Consider the following 27,907-nt stretch of genomic DNA (forward strand, 5'->3'; position numbering starts at 1 on the left):
TTTCATGTGTAGCACTTCTAGTAAACAAATTTATATAAAAATTTACATTTTTATGATGAAAAACTGGTATTGTAATATTATTAATATTGAATAATGAATGAGTTTGTCCGTTTTTGCTAAGTTCAACACACTAGACAGTTTATTGATACCAATTATATTTGTCTTCTAAATTCCTTGCAATCTTCTTTTCCAGTTTTGATATGAAATATTATCCAGAGGCTCAGATGTTGAGTGCTTTGTGTCCAGTCTTTTTAAAGGTTGTGGAAACATTGGATGATTGTATTGTCTAGAGAAAGAAGGTCTTATGGGCCTTGCTGGGGACTAGATTTTACCCAAGGTTCCTTCCTTGAGTGTTTTCTACTTCCTGTGCCCTATAAAGTTAACAATTCCCTCTCCCACTTGTTCATTTTACCTCCGCTGTGTGCTAATGAAGTGCAATCATCGATGAGTCACTCTAAAACTGAGATCTAATCAAATATTTACCCTTTCACGTTGATTATAATAGTTATTTTCACCATATACAAAAAAAGAAGTAACAGTGAAATGATCTTTAGTTCAAATGACATTTTATAAGATATTCCCCCAAATTCCTTATACTCTAGCAGATTCTTTCTAATGTACTGAAGTTTGTTTTTACTAATAACAAAATCTACATATTTTTCTATAAATTTTATTTATAACAATTTTCTTTTGAATACATTTTGTACAGTACTAGTTTGTAGTTATTTGTATTTTAATAAATAAAGCTTGCCTGAAGATCAAAGAGTAAAAAGTCCCACTGGTCACCCTTACAGATCAGGCAGTGGTGACTTATACATTTAATCCCAGTAGCCACACTAGTTTGCCATAGAAACCTGGTGGTAGTGGTGCACACCTTTATTCCCAGCGCTGGAGAGGAATATAAGATGGGAGGAGACAGCTCTTAGACACAGTCTCATTCTGAGACTCCTATATGCAGGATCACCATTTCAGACTGAGGTAGAGTTAAGAACCAGAGACTGGCTGTTTTGCCTTTCTAATCTTCAGGTTGAACCTCAATATCTGTCTCTGGGTTTTTATTATTTGTGCTACACTATTTTGTTTCTATTCTGGCACTGAGTATTATTAAGAATGTGTGCTGTCATCAGACATAACAGCAGCTGAGGCATATGCCTTATATATGGCTTTCTTCTCCATGGTTAACCTGGATCCCATGGTACCTCATAGAATCTTATCCTTGTCTATTCAATCTCTCAAAAATGCTTTGCTTTACCTCTTTGCCAATGTTGTTATTTCCTCTTTCAGTCTCCTATACTCAATTTTTTTTTAATGTTAGGGTACTCTTGTTTCTTCTTGTCCTTAAATCCCACAGCACTAATTAGAGGTTTTTCTCAAGTTGACACAAACATTTTGTGCTTCTCACAAGGCATGGTGTTATACCATTTGTTGTTTCTCTGTTTCTAGTAAAGGCATATGAATATTAATAAGTTCACAGTCTATTCTGATTTCTTAAATACAGATTTACTTAATGATTTATTTTTGTTAGCAGTGTTTTGGCTTACAAATTCAGTTTTTAAATAAAACTTAGAAAGTTGTTGCTAAGAACAAACTTGGGAAAAACATACATATGTCCCACAAAAGCTTGTCATTGCCTTTATCATATAAAATTAAATGCAACAAAAAGTGACATTAAAAAATAAACACAGAACAAAAATAATGGCAATTTACTCCTCAGTTTAAGTACTAGGTTAAAAATATTAACAGTTTTCCTTCTTTTTAGATGAGACAGAAGGTCTTTATAACTAAGTTTTGTTTTCACAGTTTCCTCCTTCAAATAAAGAAATTAAAAAATAGAGCAAAGATTGTTAAGGAAGAGGAATGATGGATTATTATAATACCAGAAATGAGCACTTTTTAACAATTTCTCTCATCCCTTGTCTACTCAAAATTGACATCATGAAGCTTCCTAATTTGGGCTAACTGAACAAATAGAAACCACAACAATGAAGTCCAAAATTCAGTATTGCTAATCACCAACAAAGCTGTGTGACAAAAATAGCATGAGCAAAGCAATATTGGTAGGAAGGATTTATTTCACCTGGTCAGTTGTATTGAAAAGAGTTAGGGCAGGAATTCAAGGGAAAAGCTTGAAGGCAGGAACTAAGGCATAGGACATGAAGGAGTGTTGCTTACTGGCTTGTTTTCCATGACTTGTTTAGCCTGCTTTCTTCCACATCAAAACCAACAGCCCAGGGGCAGCATTGTCTGCAATGAGCTGGACCTACCCACATCAAATATTAGTCAATAAAATGCACTACAGACTTGCTTATAGGCACATCTTATTTAGACATTTTTTCCAATAAGAGTCCCTCTCGCCAAATGATGTGACTTATCTAAAGTTGATATAAAACGAACAAGGCCAGGCAGTGGTGACACAAGCCTTTAATCCCAGCACTTAGGGAGGCAGAAGCCAACTGATCTCTGTGAGTTCAAGGCCAAGTTGGTCTACAAGAGCTAGTTTCCAGGACAGGCTCAAAAGCTACAGAGAAACTCTGTCTTGAGAAACATATATATATATATATATATATATATATATATATATATATATATATATATATATATCACAAAATAAAGCATTCCAACTTATTAAATCATCAGTCTTTAAAACCAAATCCTATACAAGTCTGTTACACACACACACACACACACACACACATACACACACACACACAAATTGGCCGAGGCTTCTCGTTTGTTTCCAGGCTGCCCAGACTCCCAAAATAATTACAGATAAATCTGTATTAAGTACAATATTGATTGGCCATTAGCTTAAGCATATTTCTGGCTTACTCATATCTTGAATTAACAAATTTCTATTAATCTGAGTATTGCCTCGTGGCTGTGGCTTACTAAAAAGGTTCAGTTAGGCTCCAGCAAAGGTGTCTGTCTCCTTATGTGGCTATATGGCTTCTTCTTGACTCTGCCTTCTTTCTCCCAGCATTCAGTCTAGTTTTTCTGCATAGCTCTATTCTGCCCTATCACAGGCCGAAGGAGCTTCTTTATTTATTAACCAATAAAAGTAATACATATACAGAAAAACTTCCCATACAGCCTCCCTCCCCAATACACACATCTTGAAAATATATATGGAAAATAGAAGACCTGGGGGCATCGAAAAAACTAAATCAAAACCAAACAAAAAGTCAATAGTATAAAAACTATAGTACATGACATCTAGAATTCATTCAGGAGCCTCAAGGCTCCAAAAGACCTAACCAGTTAGTTTCATTTTTTTTCCTTTTCTACCATCTGAAGCATACACAGCTTATCTCCTCATCTCATCCGTATCGATTCCATGGTTTCTGCTGTTCTTAGTGGTTATCCTATGATCTGACATCTCCCAAAAGGCAGGTTCTTCAATGCAAATGTATCTTCACCATAGCTTCTCATGGTGATTTTAACCCTGCTACATGTTCCCAGGCCTGGACTTATTTCTATGAAATCTTCAGCCTTGAAACTTCTATTGATAATGAAGGTAAACCTTCACCAATTGCTTCTCCTGCCCCTTCATGGTGACAAGCTATATCTACCATCCATAAGCTCTTCATGATTTCAAAACCACTACAATATGGGAAACTCTTATCCATTACTAAGTTTGGTTGTCTGATTTTAGCCATTTTGGACCAAACTTTGTTTGCTTACCTTGAAGAAGTGCTTCCCAAAACATTTTACCCCAATATTATTTATTTTTTCTTAATCACAGCTTATTTTTAGGCTCACCAGGTCGATATCAATTATCCCAGAAAAGGTAATATTTCACTTCTGTGAGATTGGTCTTTTATTAATCACAGACAGTTCTCCATCTCTGGCTAATCAGATACCACAAAACCTTTATACAAAATAATACTAAAAGCCTTCCTATCTCTGAAACTTCATGAGACACGCCTCCACCACCTGCATGCTCTCAGCATTATCTTCTAAGTTCATTATACTCTGAGCTTTCAGTGGTTTTTATAGCCCTAAATCACCAAAATACTGCCCAAGTCTCCTGAAAATTATATGTCACAACAATAATCCATGATGCTACTAATATTTTTGCCTTGTTAGGGTTTCTATTGCTTCAGTAAAACATCATGATCAAAAGAAACTTGGGAATGAAAAAAATTTGTTTTTCAAGCAGATTATGGTTTATTGTTGAGGGGAGTAATGGTAGAAATTCAAGACAGGAACCTGAAAGCAGGAACTAAACAGAAGTCATGGAGGAGTGCTTCTTATTGTTTTGCTACCTGTTATTTGCTCAACCTGCATTTTTATGCAATCTGGGATCACCTACAGAGGTCTGGCACTGTCCAAAGTTAGCCAGAAATATATATTTAAATTATTAATAAATAAAATGCGCTATTGGTTTGCAAACAAGAACATCTTGTTGAGGCATTTTCTCAATTGAACATATCTCTGTGAAAATAATTCTACCTTGTTTCAAAATGACATAAATCTAAGCAAAAACAATTTACCTTTTTTCTTGATTAAAAGAAAACCCACCTGTTCTCCAAGAAAGCTGGTATTTCAAAATGGCATGGCTTTTTTTCTGCTATTGCTGAATCAGTGAAGACTTCTCTTAAAGAAGCCATAGCATGCCACCAGCTGAGAAAATAAAGTGGCTAAACTTTCTTTTTCTTTGTCTAGAGTTTCTTTCCAAGCTCTCTTAGGTTTTACATGAATTTAGTCAACCATGTTGGCACCAATTTGTTGTGAGGAGTTTGCCAGTTTCCTAGCTGCCTGGCAGCTCAGACCCAAAATAATCATACAAAAAATATATTATTTAAATCAAAGCTTGGCCCGTTAACTCTAGCTTCTTATTGGCTAGCTCTTACATATTAATTTAACCCATGTCTGTTGATCTGTGTATTCTCACATGGTTGTGATTTACTGGGTAAAGTTTTGTCCAGCATCCAGTGTCTGTCTCTGGAAGGGCTACATGGCTTCTCCTTAACTCTGCCTCCTTTCTTCCAGCATTCAGTTTAGTTTTTCCCACCTATCTAAGTTCTGCCGTGCTATAGGTCAAAAGCAGTCTTTTATCAACCAATGGTATTCACAGCATACAGAGGGGAATTGAATCCCATATCAGGAGGATAAGAATTCAAGGCTACCTTTAGCTCCATGCCAAGATCCAGTCTCCAAAGAACAGAAACAAAAAAATGAATTTATACAAATCAACAAAAAATAGTTTACAGATAGTCACTATTTTTTTTTTTGTTTTTTTTTTTGTTTTTTTTTGTTTTTCGAGACAGGGTTTCTCTGTGGCTTTGGAGCCTGTCCTGGAACTAGCTCTTGTAGACCAGGCTGGCTTCGAACTCACAGAGATCCGTCTGCCTCTGCCTCCCGAGTGCTGGGATTAAAGGCGTGTGCCACCACTGCCCGGCTATAGTCACTATTTTTTAAGTTGATTAAAACTGTATTATAATCTTTGGATCAACAATTCTTTAGTGGAAACCGAACCTCCTAAAGTCACAACTAAATTTTCTAAGTTAATATCAGGAACCATATTTAAAAAGTCCTATAAAATATATTTTTACATCATTTCAGGATGGTTTTTTGTTCAGACTCTGAAATTTAAAAATTTCTGGTAGGTATATTTATACATGGCCACAATAAGAACATGGTACCTAAGACTGAAGATCTCTATTACAATAATTCCATGAAACTTACACAAAATATATAACATACAATATAATAGAACACAACTGAATTTTTTTTCTATTCATTACTTGATGGATGGAAAGATTTTAATTTATGAAAGCCTAATATCTCTGGAAATAAGTTGGCTTAGATACCAATACGCACTAAGGAATTAGATTTCTCTAGATAGTTATAATTTCAACTGATAATTCTAGCATAAAATTATACAAGTCAAATTCCAATTCATCTTATTAGCATGTTTTATTAAACTTTTAAAATATTAACACTGTAAGAAATAAAAGAACAGATTTTGTGTAACACATTTTGTTCTGGTATAAATAGGTAAGTTGGAGAAACAAAGATGCATCATGAGCTTTTCAAAAATGTATATAAATTACAGTGTAGAAAATATAAAATCTGTGTAGAGCCTACTTAAGACATTACACAAGGTGTGTGTTTATACTTAGAAATAGTGAAATACTAATTCTGCTTTGAAGTCTGTATGTTTATATCTTTGAATGGCTAGTAATCTGATAAAATAATAGATGTAGCATGGCATTTAAAGATAGGGGAATAATAGTAAGGTGGTGGTAGCATATGCCTTTAATCCCAGAACTAAGGAGGCAAAAGTGTAAGCAGAAGTCTCTGCCCCACCCAGTCCCACAGACATTCAGTCAAAGAATATAACACACAGAGGCTTATATTAATTATAAACTGCTTGTCTTATTAGCTCAGGCTTATTATTATCTAGCTCTTATAACGTAATTTAATCCATAATTCTTGTCTACATTTAGCCATGTGGTTTGGTACCTTTTATCAGTGTAGCATTCTCATCCTGTTTCCTCTGTTTCTAGCTGATGACTGACTCTCTGTCTTTCATCTTCCCAGAATTCTCTTATTCTGATTTCCCTGCCTGTAATTCTTGTTTGACTACTGGTCAATTAGAGTTTTATTAAACCAATATGAGTAACAAATCTTTATAGTATACAAGAGCCTTGTCCCACAGCACAGAGGGAGGTGGATCTCTGTGAGTCTGAAGCCAGCCTGGTCTACAGAGTGAGTTCCAGGACTGGCTCCATAGCTACTGGGATACCTTTTCTAGAGAAACCAAAAATTAATAAACAAAACAAAACAAAAAATTAGGGGAAGACTAGAAAACCTAGTTATGCTTCTTTTAAAACCAATCATAAATCAGCATAATTTGTTCTTGTTCCTTTCTGGTAAATACCACCTGTATGCTTGTATCATTCCCCTCCTTTTAGAGTAAGGAACACATGTACAACTGTACCACAGCATCTCATTGTTGGCATAGATTCTCCATTGCAAAGCTACAAAATTAAAACTACAGTCAAGCATTTGGGAAGCATCAAGTTTTTCAAACAACAATATTTCCCCCTTAGAGAAGGAAAGAATCTCAACATTGTCATTTGTTGAAGTCTAGGAAGAATTTATTATATTAAAAAGAAATGAACTTACATATATCATAGGGCAGGACTGGCTGTTCATGGAACTGAAATATAAAAAAGAGAAGATAATGCTTTCAATATCCTTTATTTAAAATAAAAGAATTTCATTTTTTTCTGTGAGCTATATTAATATTACCTAAATTATGGATTAACTTGGGTACAGCAATATGAAATTATCCATAGCTGGATTTGAAGACTATATACAACACATTAGAAACAAAACCTATTAGGTAAATACAAGTTATTATGATGATTAGAAGTGGTAGTTTGGCACACAATACCTAAACTACAGAGTTCTGTGCATCCAGGGACTTAGTGTCTATACTACTAGTGAAACTTAAAAGTACTCTAAGAATATTTCATAAATATTTAAAGATATTAATACTCGTAGTGATTTAAAAGTTATAAGGAGGATACTGACTACCCACATGCTCTGTATTTAATATATCCATAAATAGTTTGATATTTTTGAGCAAATTAAAATAAAGTAACATTATGGATATATGTCAAAAATACATCTATATTAAATACCAAAATTGAAAGGTAAAATGTTACTTCAGAATTCTTCAATGCACTTTACATATCAATAAGAAATACCATCAATTAATCAAAAGAAAATTATGGAACACAGCTTTCATTTTCAAAATGACTTCTATCTTAGAATTAATAATAAATATTCATATTTAAAAATAAGTCTAAAATCTATGAATTATTGGCATTTATTAAGACATACTAATAAACCTGTATTATTGTAAATTATTAAAAACTTTCAGAATTTCATTTATTTAAACATTCAGAAAATCTTAAATATCCCACCCATTGAAGCATACATTAAATTCTTAGTAATTTATACTACTAATAATAAATATGAGCAAAGATATTAAGCATAAATTAAAATCTATTTGGATTAAATATTGAAACAGGTAAAATATTCATGTATGTTTGGCTAATATATACCAGAAATTTCAGAAATAATATATCATGAAAGTATATAAAATAAGCGGAAAGTATAAATGTGAAATTAAATACTCTGAAAATCTTCAAACTAAATAAAAACTCTTAGGAATTCAAATTCATAGGAAGAAGGTACTAGATAAAACTGAATTAGAGTAAGTCACACAAAATATACTATGAAATGATTATCATACTTTGGAAGATTCTAGGCAGGTAATGTAGAAAAATTTCAGTTGTAGACAAATGTCCTGGCAAACTCATCTATCCTGCAATGTCAGTAGAACTCGGAAACACAGCTTGGTACAATACGGAAGGGACACTCCACTCTCTAGGACCTCCATTGTGGGACAAAACTCTGGGCCCCCTCCCCAACTGCCTGAGCTTCTCAAGCCAGGCAGCAGGAGAGTATCCTGCAGGTAGACTGCCCCAATACCCACCCCTATCCATCGAACTCTGGAAGCAACTAGACACATCCTGTCCCCAAACTTGCCTATCTGCCTGCAACCTTGGTAAAACTCTGAAACACAACTTGCTGCAATACTGAGGGGACCAAGAGAGAGGACTAAGAGAGCGAACCAAGAGATAAGACCAAGAAAGCAGGTTTAGAGAGAACTCAGTGAGTCGCTGAAACAAGGACATTACAGAGCAGACAAAGAACAATTCCCAAAGACTCAGCCACTGCAAGGACTGGATTAAGACACAAAGACGCTGCTGGCCTCATCTGAAAGAAGAGATGGGTAGGTTGCCAATGCAAGAATTCATCCAACAACCTAAAAAGCAACATGGTAACACCAGGACCCAGTGGTCACACAACAGGAAGACTTGATCATTCCAACCCAGAAGAAGCAGAAGAAAATTAAATGGAGAGAAACTCAAAATGATTCCACTAAAATCAGAAAGAAGGCAAATTTGTCCACTGTCTCCATATCTCTTCAACATAGTTCTTGTAGTTCAGCTGTGGCTTAAGACAACAATACGAGATCAAGGAGATTCAAATTGGAAAGGAAGAAGTCAAACTTTTGTTATTTGCAAATGATATGATAGTATATCTAAGTGACCCCAAAAACTCTACCAGACAACTCTCACAACTGATAAATACCTTCAGTATTATGGCAGGATCAAGAGTAACTAAAGTAAAAAAAAAAAAAAATCAGTAGCCCTTCTTTATACAAATGATAAACTGAGAAAGAAATCAGAGAAAAATCACCTTTCACAGTAGCTAAAAATAACATAAAATATCTTGGGGTAACACTAACCAAAGATGTGAAAGACATATTCAACAAGAACTTTAGGTCTTTGAAGAAAGAAATTGAAGAAGATACTAGAAAATGGAAAGATCTCCCATGCTCTTAGATAGGTAGGATCAACGTAATAAAAATAGCAACCCTACCAAAAAGCGATCTATAGATTCAATGCAATCCTCATCACAATCCCAACACAATTCTTAACAGCCATTGAAAGAACAATAATCAACTTCATATGGAAAAACAGAAAGCCTGTGATAGCCAATACAATCTGGTACAATAAAGTAACTTCCAGAGGCATTACCATCCTTGACATCAAACTATATTACAGAGCTGCAGTAATTAAAACAGCTTAGAACTGGCATAAAAACAAAGAGGTTGATCAATGGAATCAAACTGAAGAACTGGATATTAATCCACACATCTATGAACACCTGATTTTTGACAAAGAAGATAAAATTTTACAATGGAAAAAGAAAGTATTTTCAACAAATAGTGCTGGATGTCAAAATGTAGATGAATATGGGGGAGGAACTTGGACTTCCCACAGGGCAGGGAACCCTGACTGCTCCTTGGACTGGAGAGGGAGGGGAAGGGGGGACGGAGGGAGGGGAAGGGAAATGGGAGGAGGGGAGGAGGTGAAAATTTGTAAAATTATATAATTTAATAAAAAAAAAGTTAATGGAAAAATGTAGATGAATGAAAATAGAACCATATCTATCCCCATGTACAAAACTCAAGTCCAACTGGATTAAAGACCTCAATATCAATTCAACCACACTGAACCTGATAGAAGAGAAAGTGCAAAGTAACCTTCAATGCATGGGCAGAGGAGACCACTTCCTAAATATAACCCCAGTAACACAGACACTGAAAGCAACAATAAATAAATGGGACCTCCTGAAACTGAGAAGCTTCTGCAATGGAAAGGACACAGTCAATAAGACAAAAAGGCAGCCTACTGAATAGAAAAAGATCTTCCCCAACCCCACAGCAAAGGACTGATCTCCAAAATATGTAAAGAACTCAAGAAATTAGACATCAAAATTTCAAATAACCCAAATAAAATGGTATACTGAACTAAACAGAAAATTCTCAACAGGAGAATCTCAAATGGCCAAAAGATACTTACGGAAATGTTCAATATCCTTAGCCATCAAGAAAATGCAAATCAAGCAACTCTGAGATACCATCTTACACATGTCAGAATGGCTAAGATCAAAAGCAGCAATAATAGTTTATGCTGGAGAGGATGTGTAGTAAGGGGAACTCTCCTTCATTACTGGTGGGAATGCTAACTTGTACAACCACTTTGGAAATAAGTATGGTGGTTTCTCAGAAATTGGGAATCAACCAAATTCAGGACCCAGAAATACCACTTTGGGGCATATATCCAAAGAATGTTCAGTCATACAACAAGGACATTTGTTCAACTATGTTCAAGGCAGCATTATTTGTAATATCCAGAACATGGAAACAACCTAGATGCCCCTCAACTGAAGAATGGATAAAGATAATGTAGCACATTTACACATTAGAGTACTACTCAGCACTAAAAGCAACGACATCTTGAATTTTGCATGGATGGAACTAGAAAACACCATCCTGAGTGAGATAACACAGATCCAAAAATATGAATATGGTATGTATTTACTCATATGTGAATACTAGTCATAAACAAAGGATATTGATCCTATAGTTCATAATCCTAGAGAAGCTAAGTAACAAGGTGAACCCTAAGAATATATATATATATATATATATATATATATATATATATATATATATATATATATATCTCCACCTGGAATGTCAAAATAAACAAGATCACCTGACAAAATTGGCAATATAGGGGTAGGGGGAGAAGGGAGGGTAGAAGGGAAAAAAGAGGGGAGAAGAGGAGGGGTGAGGAGAACTTGATGGAATGGGATAGTCCTGATGGAAGAAGGACAGAGATGAGAGCAAGGAAAGAGATATCTTGAATGAGGGAACCATTATGGGTTAGCAAGAAACTTGGCTCTAGAGAAATTTCCAAGAATCCACAAGGAATACCCCAGCTAAGACCCTAAGCAATATAGGAGAGGGTGCCCAAACTGGCCTTGCCCTGTAATCTTACTGAAGAATATCTTAAACATCACCATGAAACCTTCATATAGCAACTGATGGAAACAGAGGCACAGACCCACATCAGAGCACTGGACTGCGCTTCCAAAGTCCATTTGAAGATTAGAAGAAATGAGAATAAGAGCAAAGAGGTCAAGACCATGATGGGTACACCCACTGAAACAGTCTACCTGAGCTAATGGGAGCTCACCAGCCCCAACCAGACCAGGAAGGAACAAGCATAGGTCCACACTAGTCCCTCTGAATGTGGGTGACAGCTGCATATCTGGGGCAGACTGAGGAGCCACTGGCAGTGGCACCAGGAATCACCTCTACTGCTTGTACTGTTTCGGGGAACCTATTGTTTTTGGATGGATACCTTGCTCAGCCTGGATATAGTAGGGAGGGCCTTCGACCTTCCCCAAAGCAATGTGCTTTGTTTGCCCTGAGAGTGAATGGGGTGGGGGTGGGGAAGTATGTGGAGGAAATGGTAAAAGGGAGGGAGTAGGAACTTGAATTGGTATGTATAATGAAAAAAGATTGTTTTCTCTTTAAAAAAATATTTAAAGAAATAGACAAAAATAAAACCAAAACAAAAATAACATAAAAGAGTAATTAAGACTTATCCTTAATATTTCCTTGGCTTGCTTCCACAAGATGTTAAAAATCTTTTTTAAAACCTTTGCCATTTGACAGGATGTTTTCTATGAAATTCTGAGGTGTTCAGCACATTTTCAATCAATAATTGATCAATTTCTATATTACTTTGGGCTAGAGGAACTCTCAGGCCCATATGGGATTCAATGTGTGCTATGTATGTGTGATGATATTTATTTCTAATTTTATTTTGTAACAATAAATAATAAAGTCAATTCTATATCATCTGGTATATAAAAAAGAAAAAATGTGCTGGGAAGTATGAAAAATAGTAATAATTATACAGAAATAAAAAGATAGGAGGAAAGGAAGAATGAGAATTGAAATGATTTTATTATAGGTGCCATTTGTTGAGCTTTACTGTGTTCAGAAATTGTTGCAAGCAATTTAAACAAATTTTCTTAAGTATGCATCAATACATCACAAGATGGTTTCTTACTCATCATCCTGTTTTACAGGACAAATACAGGGTAATGAATAAGAGAGGGAGCTGAAGGCAGATGCCTCACTTCCTATCTCTGGTTTCCCCATGACCGACTTGGTCATCTATTACAAGCTACATAGCTTCCTTAATGTGTCATATTAAAAATAATGATGATAACTGTTCCCAGCTCATATGATTGTTATAAAAGTTACATTTTAAAATAAGTATGATGCATGTGGTTTGGAAAATAAATGCTGAAAATTTTCAGGTCCCTCTATGGAATGGAAATACAGAGTCAAGATTCTAAGTAATGAATTCGAGACAGTCTCACTAGTGAAGCATAAGGATTCGAATCTAGATTGTCTTTTAATCCAGTATCTAGTCTCATAATCAAGATGTCTTTCTTTGTCCATCTGTTCTTGCAGTTGACATTGAAATGCCATGTGTTTTGCTGGAAGAAAGGGGACACTTCCTGTGCCTCATTTGATATACTATCATGAAAGTGTGCTTTGATAAAAGAGAATGGTCCCAGGACATCCCCAGGTCCTTTGCTTTGAAGAAAATTATGTGCTCCTGCATAGGAACTGGCCAGTGTTAATATAAAAATACCATCTCAGAGGGGTGATTTGTGAAGCACAGAGAAATACAAAAGGAATGAGAGTCAAAAATCTATTAGGGATTCTATGGGGTAGATCGTAACAGGTTCAGTCATTGTAAATAAACACTTAGCTCATTTTAGAGTTTGATGCCCCCAGTTCCTCTTTTACTTTCCATTTCCACCATCAGAAAGGAAAAAAAATGCATTTATATGCCACATGAGTGTGGAAATCTGTACTTGGCTTATCTTCTATTATATGACTCTTAATATCATTTATTATCTTTTATTATGTGTTGATTATATGCATCAAAATTCTAAATGTGCTTAATATATTTATTAACATATTTATTATCTGAAAGACTATATATTACATATGTAATAGAGAATTATTAATGTCATAAGAAAGCAAGTTAAAACAGATTGTCCTAGAAAATCAGTGTGTCCTCATTAGGCAAGGAGAATGAGCTAAAACCTGGGGTTTGAGACTCTTCATTCTTTCTTTTTCCAAAATATACTCTTCAGCCTGTTGGACCTTATAGCCAAGTGTACTCTGGGTAATAACATCAGAATAACTGTACTGTGTGATTTAAATTGTAGCAGTAAAACTATGGAATTTTAAATTTTAAAATAATTATTTCAAAACGGGAAAAATTGCCTGGTAGGGCTACTGTGGGGAATTACACACACACACACACACACACACACACACACACACACATGCACACACACCACACACACATGCATGTGCACATGCGTGCTCACATGCACACACACACACAAGCACATAGGCATACAGGCTAGCCTTACAAATGCTCACTACATGCTAATTGTTGCTATTTTCTGATCAATCTATTTAATGCCACTCTCTGAGACTTTTATGAGGTGGGTAACTGACTTTCCCTACATAGCAATGCCCTATTCCACCTTGTGTTTTCATCAAAATTTTACCAGCTTTATGTTTGTTCTTAGAACAGGCAGTTTTGTGTGTATTAATATAGGAAGACCAAAGCCATGAACCTCAATTCAGCCTTCCACCAACAGATGGCACAATCAGTTACATTCATAAATGAATGTTAGAATAATCCTGATGAACTACATTTTAACAGACAATGTGCTTGTGAGTATCAGTGTTTTTGTCTTGTAAGAGACACACTTCCGTGTGTGGGTTGTCTGGAAGGGAACAGACAAACTCCTTCATTTTAAGCATCTCCTGAGAAGAAAACTCTTTTCTTAAAAAAAATAAAAGTATTTGATTTTTAGAAACAATCTGTTTTCTTGTTTTACATGCCAATCCCAGTTCCCACTCTCTCCCCTCCTTCTACTCCCTCCACCTTCCCCCACCCCACTCCCTATTTACTCCTCAGAGAGGGTAAGCCTTCCAGGTGAAGTCAACAAAGTCTGGCACATCACTTTGAGGCAGGACCAAGTCCCCTCCCCTATATCTAGGCTGAGCAAGGTATCCTGCCAAAGAGAATGGGCTCCAAAATGTCTGTTCAAGCAGTAGGGATCAATCCTGGTCCCATTGCCAGTGGTCTCCACAGACTGCTCCAATCATACAACCATCACACACAATCAGTGGACCTACTTTGGTCCTATGTGGGTTCCCCCTCTGTCACTTTGGAGTCATTGAACTCAGCCAAGCTTTCAGTGGGTGTCTCCATCATGGTCTTGACCTCCTTGCTCCTCCCTCTCTTTTGCCAGACTTTGGGAGCTCAGCCCAGTGATTCACTGTGGATCTCTGCATCTGCTTCCATCAGTTGCTGGATGAAGGTTCTGTGATGACAATTAAGGTAGTCATCAATCTGATTACAGGGGAAGGCCAGTTCAGGCATCCCTTTCACTATCGTTTAGGGTTTTAGCTGCTGTCATCCTTGTGGATTCCTGGGAATTTCCTTAGTGCATATTTCTCACTAGCTCTATAATGGCTCCCTTAATCAAGGTATCTCTTTCCTTGCTCTCCCTCCCTGTGATTTCTCCATCTTCACCATCCTGTTCCCTCATGATCCCCCCCTTGCCTTTTTCAGTTCTACTATTCTGCGTTTTTTTTCCCTCTACCCCCTCATGCTCCCAATTTTTTTCAGGAGATCTTGCATCTATTTACCCTTCCAAGGGGTTGCATGAATGCTTCTCTTAGTGTTTCCTTGTTACCTAGCTTCTCTGGGGTCATGGACTGTAGGCTGGTTATCCTTTACTTTATATTTAATATCCACTTATGAGTTTCTGGCATTGCATAATCACAAGAAAATGGAAGCTACATAGAAGTTAAAGACCTAAAGGAGGGGATTTGCAAGGCCTTTGTCTGGAAATAGAATCTAGGATTATATAATAGAAGTGCTCTCCAGAGAGTAAACAGGAGTCCTTTGGGATGAACTACAATTAAAAGCTGAAAACAGGAAAAAGAATTATCCAGGAAAGGCAAAATAGAGAAAAAATAAAAAGTTAACAGATTCCATTAAATGTGATGTCACAGCAGGCGGGTAAGTAGATTATGTGTGTGTAAAGGACTCATAAGAAAAGCCACAAACACCACGGACCTGGAAATCACTGTGGTTACTAGCTTTCTTCACCTTCTGAAAATTACTATCAATGTCGCATTTAACTGAAAGAAATATATAAATGTCATTCTGGGTAGCTAATATTTTATTTAAATACTAAATTATTATCTTGATGATTTGACTATGTTATTCAGGAAGTTAAATGTAGGCTGTTTGTTATCTCCTCCTGCTTTAGGGTTTCTATGGTTGTGAAGAGGCACCATGTAGACCACAACTCTTAATTACAAAAAAAAAAGCATTTATTTTGTGGCTGGACTACAAGTTCAGAGGTTTTGTCCATTGTCATCACAATGGGAAGCATGTTGACAAGTTGACAGACATTGTAATGCAGAGACACCAGAGATCTAAATGTGAATCCGCAGGAAGAAAGATACTGGGCCTGGCTTGAGCATCTGAAACCTCAAAGCCCACTTCCAACAAGGCCACTCCTACTCTGAGAAGGTCATTTCAAATAATGCCATTTCCTATAATCCTATGTGGCCCATTTTCATTCAAACCATCACACCTTCTAAAGCATTTGATGATAAAGCAAACAAAATATCTACATGTACTAGATAATGGGTGTGAATACATTATCTGAAATCAGACTTTATCCAGCAACCCCACAGAGCTCTAGCAGACAGGCAGTAGGGATTTATGAATGGCATATGCTATAAGTAAAACACCTTTTATGGTCATTGCTAAATGGATCAACACGCTCTAGCCATCTTTTGATAGAGTTGAAAAATTTCCTTTTTCCATTCTTCACAAGAGGTATTGGAATACAGAAATCAGCAAATGAGCTTTAATATTTTCTCTGTACTTAAAAAATATGTTCTATGCATTTATATTTTGAATTGTAAGGTTTTCTTTAAAGATATGGTGGTTTTTTTCCTTTAAACTTTTTTATTGAAAATAATTTTTTCATGGTTTTCCACTTCTCCAATTCCTCCCAGATTCTTCCCCACCCTACAGTAAATATATTACTCAAGGAATTTTAATTCTTTCCACTTGACAAAAAATCCCATGGAAATACTGCCTCGAACAGTTTCCAATCTTCTTTCTTAATTTTCTTTTATAAACCTCTCTCTTATTTTGAACCTAATTGCTTTATAGATATATTCTGAATAGTTTAATTTCCCAAATCTCCCAGATCCTCCTTGTCTCACTCGTACTCACTGAACTCCAAATTTTCTCTCTTTAGAAAAAAATAAGGAAACAAAGAAAACAGACCAGAACAAAATAAAAAGCAAAGCAAAATAAAATAAAATAACAAATGAGAAAACACAAAAAATGTTTTTAGCTTGCTTTTTCAGTTTGTTTACATGTGTTGAATTATACAATATTTAAATAAATGTCAGTAACATATGTTACTTTATAATATTTATCTGTTTATTTGACTAATTTAAAATTCTGAAACAAAACAAACTATTTAAATAAATAAAGTAATAAGGTTTTGCCAGTAGACATCAACTACCTTTAAATTAAATATAAATTGCTATTACTCACAGTAGTGAATAGCCATAAAATATAATCATTGCTGCATATTTAGTAATGTTAATATCATTTTTATGATTTCTAATATATCTAGGATTAAGAATTGTTAGGATTGTGTGATACAGACCTATCATCAGTGTGAACTTTGCTTTTAATCAAGCAAATGTTTAAATGAAATATGATTCAAAACATTTACTGACAATATCCTTTCAGGATAGCCCTAATAAGTTATACAGCTTTAGCAGTAAATGAAGTCAACATCAAAAGCCTGTAATTCTACCAAAAAAGAGATCCCAAGAAGAGGTAGCTCATAATCCCATCCCAACATGAAAATGTGGACAACGTATCGTGGTTATCACTGACCCTACGATACTGCTTTGCTGCTTTTATGCACCACACACACAGGTCAGAAATGCTTTACAGTGTTTAGCACCTCACCTTAGATTTGTACAAATAGAAAGAGATTTTATCAAGCTAGGTTTAGATCTGCTTTAACACAAATTTTCATTAATTTTTTCTACATGAAACACTTCAGTTTGCGAGAAAGAAGAATAGACATCAGAAGAAAGAAAGGATCTACACCTTAAGATGAACTTAAAATTCTTTCCGTCCTCCAAAAGATTTGTTATGGCCATGACCTAATTTCTATGCTAATTTATAGGGTTTGCAACTGCTTTATTCTGCGCACAGCCTGTATGTCTCCCTCTTTCAAGACTCCGAGGTATCGACTCCTAGGAGTGAGACACATGCATCACCAGTAAATTGCATTCTGTAAACCCCTTTCCAGTCAGCAGTTGCTGGTTCATGTTGTGGACTCTTTGTACCCTTCGTTTCTTTTCTTCCTCAGTCCCCCCACCTTTCTTCTGATGCTCTTTCTGCTCATTATCACCTCTGCCAGAAGTGAGAAGGGAGAATGTGAAATTCAAATGAGTCGAAAATGGCTTTTAAAATTTATTTTGAGTGTAAGGAGAGAAAGTTGAAAATGTTAGATATAATTAATCCTGGGCTTTTCTAGTGACTTTACCCAGCTATATTTATCTTTGTTAAGTAATATCAAGTTCTGAAAAGAAAAAGACCATACAATCCGATTACCTTTCTTCTTCCAATATATAATAAGATATGTAAAACATATTTGCACAACATTTTATGAACTATAAAAGATACTAATTGGTTAAGAATAATATCCACAAGACTCCTATTTATGAATTGCACAGAATGCCAGAACATGTTTTAGAATAGAAATTGTTATTATAATAATTTAGGCTGTCTACATGTTCTTGATATAAACATATAAATGTACTTTAATGTATTAGATTAAATATCTAGCTTTTCAACAAAGAACAACTATGCTGATTCCCTACTGACCTCATATTTTAATTTCTAAAGTATTAGAAAAAATAAAACAGTATATTTTAGCTTTCCTACTACACTTGTATGTTAACAAAATGACTAGCTTCTTTTAAAAATTGCATATTTGAAAACTAATAAATAATTTAAAAGAAAGGAATCAAGGCTTAGTGTGATACTTGAAATCAGGATTTGATCATAAAATTAGAACATAAGTAAGGATACTCTCTTCTTAAGTTATCTTCTAATATTAGAAAATCTTGATATTAAAATCTAGTGAATTTTTCAAAAATGAGAGAATTTTGAGAATTTTAATTGCTCATTTGTCTCTCCCACTTTCAGTTAATAAGTAAGACAAACAAGCAAAAACCACTATGTGATCCTGTGGTTCTTAAGATTACTTAAGAGTCGCCGGGCAATGGTGGTGTATGCCGTTAATCTCAGCAATTGGGAGGCAGAGGCAGGCAAATCTCTTTGAGTTTATGGCCAGCTTGATCTACTAGAGGTATTTCCAAGACAGGCACCAAAGCTACACAGAAAAACCCTGTCTCAAAAAGCAAACAACAAAAAGCAAAACATAAAAAAAAAAATTACTTAAAGGCTATTGATATGGCTTAGCCTGTAACATACTTGCCCCATAAGACAGGCAATTTGCTTTAAACCCTGAGAGCAAGAAGGTGGAAAGAGAGTACTGACTCAACAAAATTTTACTCTAACCTCCATATTTGATCCATGACATACATGCCCCCTCCACACACAAATCACGTACACACATATTGAAAGAAGATTATTTATGTTTCTAAATATATATATGCAATTTATTTGAAGTCTACAAATTAGAGAGTTAAGCTGTGTGTATGGACAGTAGTAAAGGGTTAAAGAAGTTTTAAAAACTAGTACTGTCACAAATACATGTCTCTAACAATGTTCCTGCGGTAATCAGTATGTTGGCTGAATTTACCACATTTAGATGATAGGTAGGTAAATTGATTGATTAATTAATTGATGATTTGATCCATCAATTCATGGAAGAAGGGTATACTAGAAGAGAAAATCATATATAGTTTATGTCACAGATCAGAGTCCAATAAGCACATCAGATAACATGTAACAATGTAAAATTTTTATCTTATAAATTGTATTATAAAACCATCACAATGGTTAATAAAATAACAAACAACTTAACTGACTTCATGTTCAGACAATAAATACTGGTAAATTATATTAACATTTCAAAAATTTTCTTTATTCTATAAATGCAACAACCATTAACATTCTTTAATCAATTAGAAAACTTTTGTATTGCATAACACGTGGATTATACTATAAATAATCTTATATATTAATATACTGCATACACTTATACTTAACATAGATTCTAAATAAACATACTTAAAGTTTTATAAGATACTAATAATATAAGCAAACTATCTTAAAATAAGGTAATATAATTCTTATTATTTTACAGTTTTGAATTATATGTAACAAACATTGGGCTGTATTTCAAAATACATTAAAGAGTAATATTAATGGGTTAATTAAGAGAACCTTTTTGAATAACATGCTACTATTAAAATAACTTTTAAATTTAAAATAAGTAATTACAGACATAAGCAATAACTTACATAGTATTTTAAGAATTGAAATATTTCAAAAATGTGCTTATTAACGTACAATTTTTAAAGCTGGTCTCTTGGTAGACACAGAAATATGCTCGCTCCATTAAAAAAAGGAAAACCAGTAGGGAGAGAAGGCATGTAGCAACTGAAAACCATCACTACCATTTAGTTATATAACTGAGTGAATAATCTACCAATCTGTGTTTTATCTGGTAGTATCTGTTGCTGACAGAAACAATTAAGCCAGTTCATGCATATATGTACGTGTGGTATATGAAGATGTTCAGACGGAAACCGAAGCAGAGGTGTAACGAGTCACACAGGATATAAGGAACAACCAGAAACTAGAATCCAAATCCCCAGCTCGGTTCCAAATACCAGCCATTAGTTCATGCTGCTCCTTTGTCTACAGCAGAAATAGGCTCGGGAGGCATATAATCTAGCTATTCTTCTAGACCAATTTTTACAAAACACCTGGGAAGCAGGCCCAGAGCGATTGAGACATCTGAGAAGCTCATGAGTATTATTTTCAAGGGACTAATAGCGTGGAAGCTCTCTAAATCATTTTTAAAAAGAAATCTGTGGCACCAGATGGTAGGTCACAAGGCTCTCTCCAGAAGGAACAAGAGTCTGAGGATGTTTTTACAATGCCCAGAAAAATGGTGCATAGAATTGTGGAAGCTCATTTGGTTTTGCCTTTTTAAAAACCCAATTGAAAAACAAAACTCTGCATGAAACCTCTGCTTAGATCCTCAAAGAGAGATGATAACAGATAGTTCATTTAGTTCTTTTGACACTATGCTTGTGACATATAACATGCCACCTAGTTTTTTGCCAAGGCTCCAAGTTTTTATGACAAATAACTATTCAGGGAGAGACTCAACAACTGCCATAGTAACGTAAAAACAAAACTGTTTCATATAAAGTACAAATAGTACTTCAGACCCTGTTCAATGCCTGTCTTTCCACACTTGAATGGATTTTGCTATAGTCTCATATCCAATCTTTTTAGAAACACGGTAGACAAATTATAGTCTAAAAGGAAGATTGAATTTCCATTCGGCTTAACAAAGATTTCGAACACTCATAGTTTTCTATAAAAACAGTTGGATAATATAGTGGGGTAAAAAAATGTTTGCTGTGATGGGGTGGTAGGGATACCTTTAAAAAGTAGATTTATAGTAAAGAAGGGAAAGATGCCAGAGGAAAGGAAAGCCAGTTGTGAGTATAACCATGAAGAGCTGTTCTCCAGTTAGATTGCATTTATAAACAATTCCACGGCAATGTTCTTGTAAACAAATAAAAGTTAAAGAAACACACACCTACACAGAAAGACGGGGTGGGGGGGACCAAGACCTTAATCAAAAGAAGAGGGCATGAAATGTGTCAGCATATACAGTCCAACACATTTACGATCTAAGTGGCAATCGAATTACTGCATTTTCTGGGTTTTATGACCATTGGAAGATTGTCTAACTCTAGGCATCTCTCCTGACTTCATGAGCCCAAAGATATTGCATGAAGACATAAACACAACTTAGATGGATCGTGGTGCTGATTTTTAGAATCTGCTAGCATGTTAACTAAAGACTCCAAGATAAATATTTACCCAAGATGGTAAAAGTTCAGCTGATGACCAGAACCAGCAGATGAAGTAGTAAGACAGAAGAGGCAAACATGCCTCCCTGGATGTGGTCTGCTTTCCAGATGTATAATATCCTCTACCAGAAGAACATGGCCAGATGTGTGTCCATGGGCACCATGGGCATGGGTTTGCCGCTTCATCTACTCCCCCATAGCACTGTAAAGAGCTATGATCATATTATAAGTCAGACAGGTTGTATAGAGGGTTGTGTCTGTTGTATGGACAGCACCGCTTCTGTACTGACAAGCTGCCGCAGACCAGATGTTCTAGTGGGCACTTGGTCAATGTTTACTGTGGACCTAGGATTGCTGAAAACGAGGGGAAAATACAGCCATAAGCTGAACAATTAGCCTAGACAAACAATTTCTATGTTAGTTAGTACAAGGTAGAAAGAAACTAAATTAACTTTCCTTTGGAAAGCACAGAAAATTGCTATTCCTGTTGCCAGAAGAAGAGATTTTTCTGCGCTAAACTCAGTCACTGATCCCACAGCAAATAAGACATTTTGTTTAGGCCAGGAAAGGGGAAATTTGGAAGCCTCGTGCAGAGAGTCTAGACTAGAAGTGAGGCTAAATGGCCTAGGCCATTGCTTATGTGACATCCTCCAGATCAGGCAGCTTCACAGGCTGAACGCACCGGATTTTCCCACCAGCTCTGATTTCATCAAAGATTACAGGTCACAAACTGTTGAGAATCGGAGTAAAAAAAAAAAAAATAGCAAAACATTTCGGACCCTGCTCCCAGACCTGTTTCTAAGGGAGCATTTCTCCAATAGGCATTTAGAATAGCCGAGTAAAAAGAGACGAGAAAACAGTGATTTGAAAAGTAACCAGTGTTTTATTTAAGCTTTGGAAACTGCCCTCTCTCCTTTAAATGTTCCTCTTCCAGGAAGACAGGTGATACTGCTTGCAGTGCACACACACACACACACACACAGAGAGAGAGAGAGAGAGAGAGAGAGAGAGAGAGAGAGAGAGAGAGAGAGAGAGAGAGAGAGAGAGAGAGAGAGAGCACTTCCTTTCAGTCTTTCAGCTAGAAACTGCGGCTGTCTCTAAAATCAAACCTCCACCAGACACCCAGAGACACTTGCGCCCTGAAAACTATCATCTTTGCCATCACCAACAGCGAAGCTTAAAATGAAGACATCGGGAACATTTATGGATTTCACAGATTTGCTTTTCTGGCTCTCATCTTGGCACAAAGAAGTTGAGACTACTGTTATTTGAGAAAAGTGTATTTTCTTGCTCTGTAGAAAGCACTGCTGGGTCCGTATGACTAGGAGGAACGGATTGGCAAAGCAGGATTTTGTGGGACCGCTTTTGTGCATTCGGATACCAGTGTGTTCTTGTTTATATTTATTTTAATTCTCCCTCTCTTGCTAGCAACCTGTGGACTTGGGATTTAACTGGTGCCGTAAAGAACAGGGCTGGTTGACAGGCGCTCTGGTGCCGGACCTGGTGACATCCCCTAGCAGCCTTGGAGAACCAGACCTCATTCTGGCTTCTTTGGCGGGCTGTGGACATATCATGTCCAAGAGTGGACACTGCAAATGTCCCCTTTTGGCCCAGGGCTTTTCAGACCATCCGAGTTCCTGTTGTTAATTGACAGGCCAGTGACTATTGGCTGAAGGTCCCCAGCGATTTGCATGAACTGGGAGGGAGTGTCCTCCGCCGCCCTCCCTTCTGGAGCGCGCTGACTGCAGCCTCCTAGGGAATGCGCGGCCGAGGGAACGCGCGCAGCTCGCTGGTCCAGGCAGTGAGCTTGCGCCCGGCGACCTGGCACCCGTGCCTGGATATGGGGCATCTACATCGTCCCAGGAGCAGCACCAGAAACCTGCCGGTAAGGATGCAGGAATCCCGGTCCCCCAGAAGTTGCAATGCTCTCCAGATGTTCCTACTCCTTGACAGTGTTTTCCCATAATGCAAACTTCCCAAGATGATGGGAGGGGGGAAAAGGGAGTTTTGGATACAGTGCCTATGGTATTTAGCAGATAGCTTCGTCCCCCAGGTCGAGAAAGGAAGTTTCTGAAGCAGAAATGTTGGACGAGGTTGAGGGCCAAAGGTGTCCTCAATCTGCTTTATATTCAGGGGTGAAAAGATTAATTCCTGTAGCCGATGTCAGCTTGGAACTGTCTGTCTACTGCAACTGACAAATGCTTGCAACTGACAAATGCTTTTGCATAATAATTATCTGCGTTTACTTTACTGGATACTAGGCTTGGCAGGAGGTAGAGCGCATAAGAGGCAGCGACCCAGATCGTTTGATTTGATGTACGAACAAAAATGGGGGAAAAATTCACTTTACCCCCTTTAATCTAAGGGGGGTGGGGAGTAGGTAGGGAGTATGGCTCTATTTTTCATATTACTGCTGTTATTATTATAAGTGTGGATGCTATTGTTTACAGTGGCTTCAGAGAAAACGGATGTAACACATTAGATGTTCTGGGACCTTAATGGCAGAATCATTTCAATGAGAAGTAAATCGTCCACCGCTCAATGCTTTCCGCCACCATCCTCTTCTTTCCCCATAACCTAAGCAGGTTTCCTGTCGCGTTGCGCAGCCTTTTTGAGAGGAAGCCTTCTCTGTTCTGGGTTTGTAGGGATCCAGTGTCTGACAATTTGGGATTCTAACTGTTAGCTAAACGAGGCTAGTGACCGTACCGGGTGGGAGTGGGGAGAATATAAGATGAAGAGAAAGGAGTAAGTTTCAGAGACACCTTTGCTCCACAGACCTCCCAGCCTGGCAGCAAGTTTGTACTTCGCTCGAGATGAGAGGTTTTGTTTGTGAAGTAGGAATGAGGATAAGCATTGCCCCGGGCGGGGGTCACTCTTTACTAACTCCCATCTCTGCTTCCGGAAGTGTGTAACCACTTTCTCCCCTCACTTCACTCCAGCATGTTTTTCTGCTTTTTCTCTTCGTGGGACCCTTCAACTGCCTCGCGAGTTACAGCCGTGCCACCGAGCTTCTGTACAGCCTAAACGAGGGGCTGCCGGCAGGGGTGCTCATAGGCAGCCTGGCTGAAGACCTAAGGCTGCTACCCCGGACCTCCGGGAGGCAGAACCAGCAGTTGCTGCATCCAGAGCGCACTGGAACTGAAGGGAGCCCCCCTCTCTCTTTCAGCTTGGCCTCTGGAGGACTGAGTGGCCAGTATGTGACCCTAGACAACCGCTCCGGAGAGCTGCACACTTCGGCACAGGAGATCGACAGAGAAGCACTGTGTCTCGAAGGGGGCGGAGGGGCTGCCTGGGGCGGCAGCACCTCCATTGCCTCCTCTCCTTCCTCTGACTCTTGCCTTTTGCTTCTGGATGTGCTGGTCCTGCCTCAGGAATATTTTAGGTTTGTGAAGGTGAAAATTGCCATCAGGGATATCAATGACAATGCTCCACAGTTCCCACTTTCTGAAATCTCTGTTTGGGTCCCAGAAAATTCACCTGTAAACACCCGATTGGCAATAGAGCACCCAGCTGTGGACCCTGATGTAGGCATTAATGGAGTGCAAACCTATCGCTTACTGGACTACCATGGCATGTTTACCCTCGACGTGGAGGAGAATGAGAATGGGGAGCGAACCCCTTACTTGATTGTCATGGGTGCTTTGGACAGAGAAACCCAGGACCAGTATGTGAGCATCATCATAGCTGAGGATGGTGGGTCTCCACCACTACTGGGCAGTGCCACCCTCACCATTGGCATAAGTGACATTAATGACAATTGCCCTCTCTTTATAGACTCACAACTTAATGTCACCGTTTATGGAAATGCTACAGTAGGCACCCCCATTGCAGCTGTCGAGGCTGTCGATAGAGACTTGGGGACCAATGCACAGATCACTTACAGTTACAGCCAGAAAGTTCCACAAGAATCCAAGGATTTGTTCCACCTGGATGAGACGACTGGAGTCATTAAACTTTTCAATAAGATTGATGGGAGTGTTCTACAGACACACAAGCTCACCATCCTTGCTAATGGGCCCGGCTGTATCCCTGCAGTGATCACTGCTCTTGTGTCCATCATCAAAGTTATTTTCAGACCCCCAGAAATTGTCCCACGTTATATTGCCAATGAAGTGGATGGGGTTGTGTATCTGAAAGAACTGGAGCCTGTGAACACTCCCATTGCATTTTTCACCATTAGAGATCCAGAAGGCAAATACAAGATTAACTGCTACCTGAATGGTGAAGGGCCATTTAGGCTAGTACCCTACAAGCCGTACAACAACGAATATTTGTTGGAGACCACAAAACCTATGGACTATGAGCTGCAGCAGTTCTACGAAATAGCTGTAGTGGCCTGGAACTCAGAAGGGTTTCATGCCAAGAGGGTCATAAAAGTGCAGCTTTTAGATGACAATGACAATGCTCCTGTTTTCCCTCAACCTTTGATAGAACTGACCATTGAAGAAAACAATGCACCCAACGCCTTTCTGACGAAGCTCTCTGCTACCGATGCTGACAGTGGAGAGAGGGGGCAAGTGTCCTATTTCCTGGGACCAGATGCACCATCGTATTTTTCCTTAGACAGTGTCACGGGGATTCTGACTGTTTCTACTCAGCTGGACAGAGAAGAGAAAGAAAAGTACAGGTACACTGTCCGTGCTGTGGACTGTGGGAAGCCACCCAGGGAATCAGTGGCTACAGTGGCACTCACTGTGTTGGATAAAAATGACAACAGTCCTAGGTTCATCAACAAGGACTTCAGCTTCTTTGTTCCAGAAAACTTTCCAGGATATGGCGAAATTGGAGTTATTAGTGTAACGGATGCCGATGCTGGGAAGAATGGATGGGTAGCCCTCTCGGTGGTAAACCAGACTGACATTTTTGTCATAGACACAGGCAAGGGCATGCTGAGAGCTAAGGTCTCTTTAGACAGAGAGCAACAAAGCTCTTATACTCTGTGGGTCGAAGCTGTTGATGGGGGTGAGCCGGCCCTTTCTTCCACCACAAAAATCACAATTCTACTTCTGGACATCAATGATAACCCTCCTCTTGTCTTATTTCCTCAATCTAATATGTCTTATTTGTTGGTCCTACCCTCCACTCTCCCTGGCTCACCAATTACAGAGGTCTACGCTGTTGACAAAGACACGGGCATGAACGCTGTCATAGCTTATAGTATCATAGGGAGAAGAGGTCCCAGGCCCGAGTCCTTCAGGATTGACCCGAAAACTGGCAACATAACTCTGGAAGAAGCTTTGCTGCAGACAGATTATGGACTGCATCGCTTGCTGGTGAAAGTGAGTGACCATGGCTACCCTGAACCGCTCCATTCCACTGTTATGGTGAACTTATTTGTCAATGACACTGTCAGTAACGAGAGCTATATTGAGAGCCTTTTAAGAAAAGAACCAGAAATTAATATAGAAGAGAAAGAACCACAAATCTCAATAGAACCAACTCATAGGAAGGTAGAATCTGCGTCCTGTATGCCCACATTAGTTGCTCTGTCTGTCATAAGCTTGGGTTCCATCACACTAGTAACAGGGATGGGAATATATATCTGCTTACGGAAAGGTAAAAATCATCACAGGGAAGATGAAAATTTGGAAGTACAAATTCCACTGAAAGGAAAAATTGACTTGTGTATGAGAGAGAGAAAACCAGTGGATATTTCTAATATTTGATGTTTCATTGTGGAATAACACAGAGGGATCTTTTAACTGCCATGAGTAGTCTTTGTCAACGCAAACAATGCTGTGCTAAGGAGGGTCCACTGAAAGACAACTAATTTATAACTTGTAACATATTGTAAATACTTGTTTACAGGTTTTTAATTCAAATTCAGAGGTTATAAAATGTGTACAGAATTTTTAAATGAAAATTAGTACTAACATCTATATCATTGTTATTTATATATAAAGTATATATATAAAACTCTGGACATAGTTGGCAGCTCTCATACACCAAGCAGATGACTGAAAAATCTCAAGACTAAGGTAAGAAAAGTACGTTTTTGTTGTTCTAAAATGTCTTTTCACCACAAGAGGGCACCAGCTGCCCCTTTGCAGGGAACTGCAGTATTGTACATGCTAGTTGTTGTACATGAAATTGAGAGAATATATTTTAAATATATTGTTTTTCACATTAAATATAAAATTAAAGTAAATTGAATTTGCCTACTTAAGTATATAATAAGAATGAAGAGAAATCCACTTGTAAACAAAA

General features: G+C 37.5%; 1 protein-coding gene across 1 annotated transcript; it reads left to right on the plus strand.

The window, feature by feature from the left end:
• Nucleotides 1-23,459: 23,459 nt before the first annotated feature.
• Nucleotides 23,460-27,366, plus strand: Pcdh20 (protocadherin 20). Its single transcript, XM_038310712.1, has 2 exons — nt 23,460-23,585; nt 24,640-27,366. Exons 1-2 carry the CDS (start codon nt 23,460-23,462, stop codon nt 27,364-27,366), a joined length of 2,853 nt encoding a protein of 950 aa, XP_038166640.1.
• The last annotated feature ends 541 nt before the right edge of the window (nt 27,367-27,907 follow it).

The sequence above is a fragment of the Arvicola amphibius genome, chromosome 13 (assembly GCF_903992535.2).
Source record: "Arvicola amphibius chromosome 13, mArvAmp1.2, whole genome shotgun sequence".
NCBI classification, from domain to species: Eukaryota; Metazoa; Chordata; class Mammalia; order Rodentia; family Cricetidae; genus Arvicola; species Arvicola amphibius.

What these genes read in the sequence shown, in the direction of transcription:
- Pcdh20 (XM_038310712.1), top strand. Translation starts at nt 23,460, where the DNA reads ATGCGCGGCCGAGGGAACGCGCGCAGCTCGCTGGTCCAGGCAGTGAGC. An exon ending in GCAGCACCAGAAACCTGCCG is followed by an intron (nt 23,586 to 24,639) that starts GTAAGGATGCAG and finishes ACTTCACTCCAG; the next exon opens with CATGTTTTTCTGCTTTTTCT.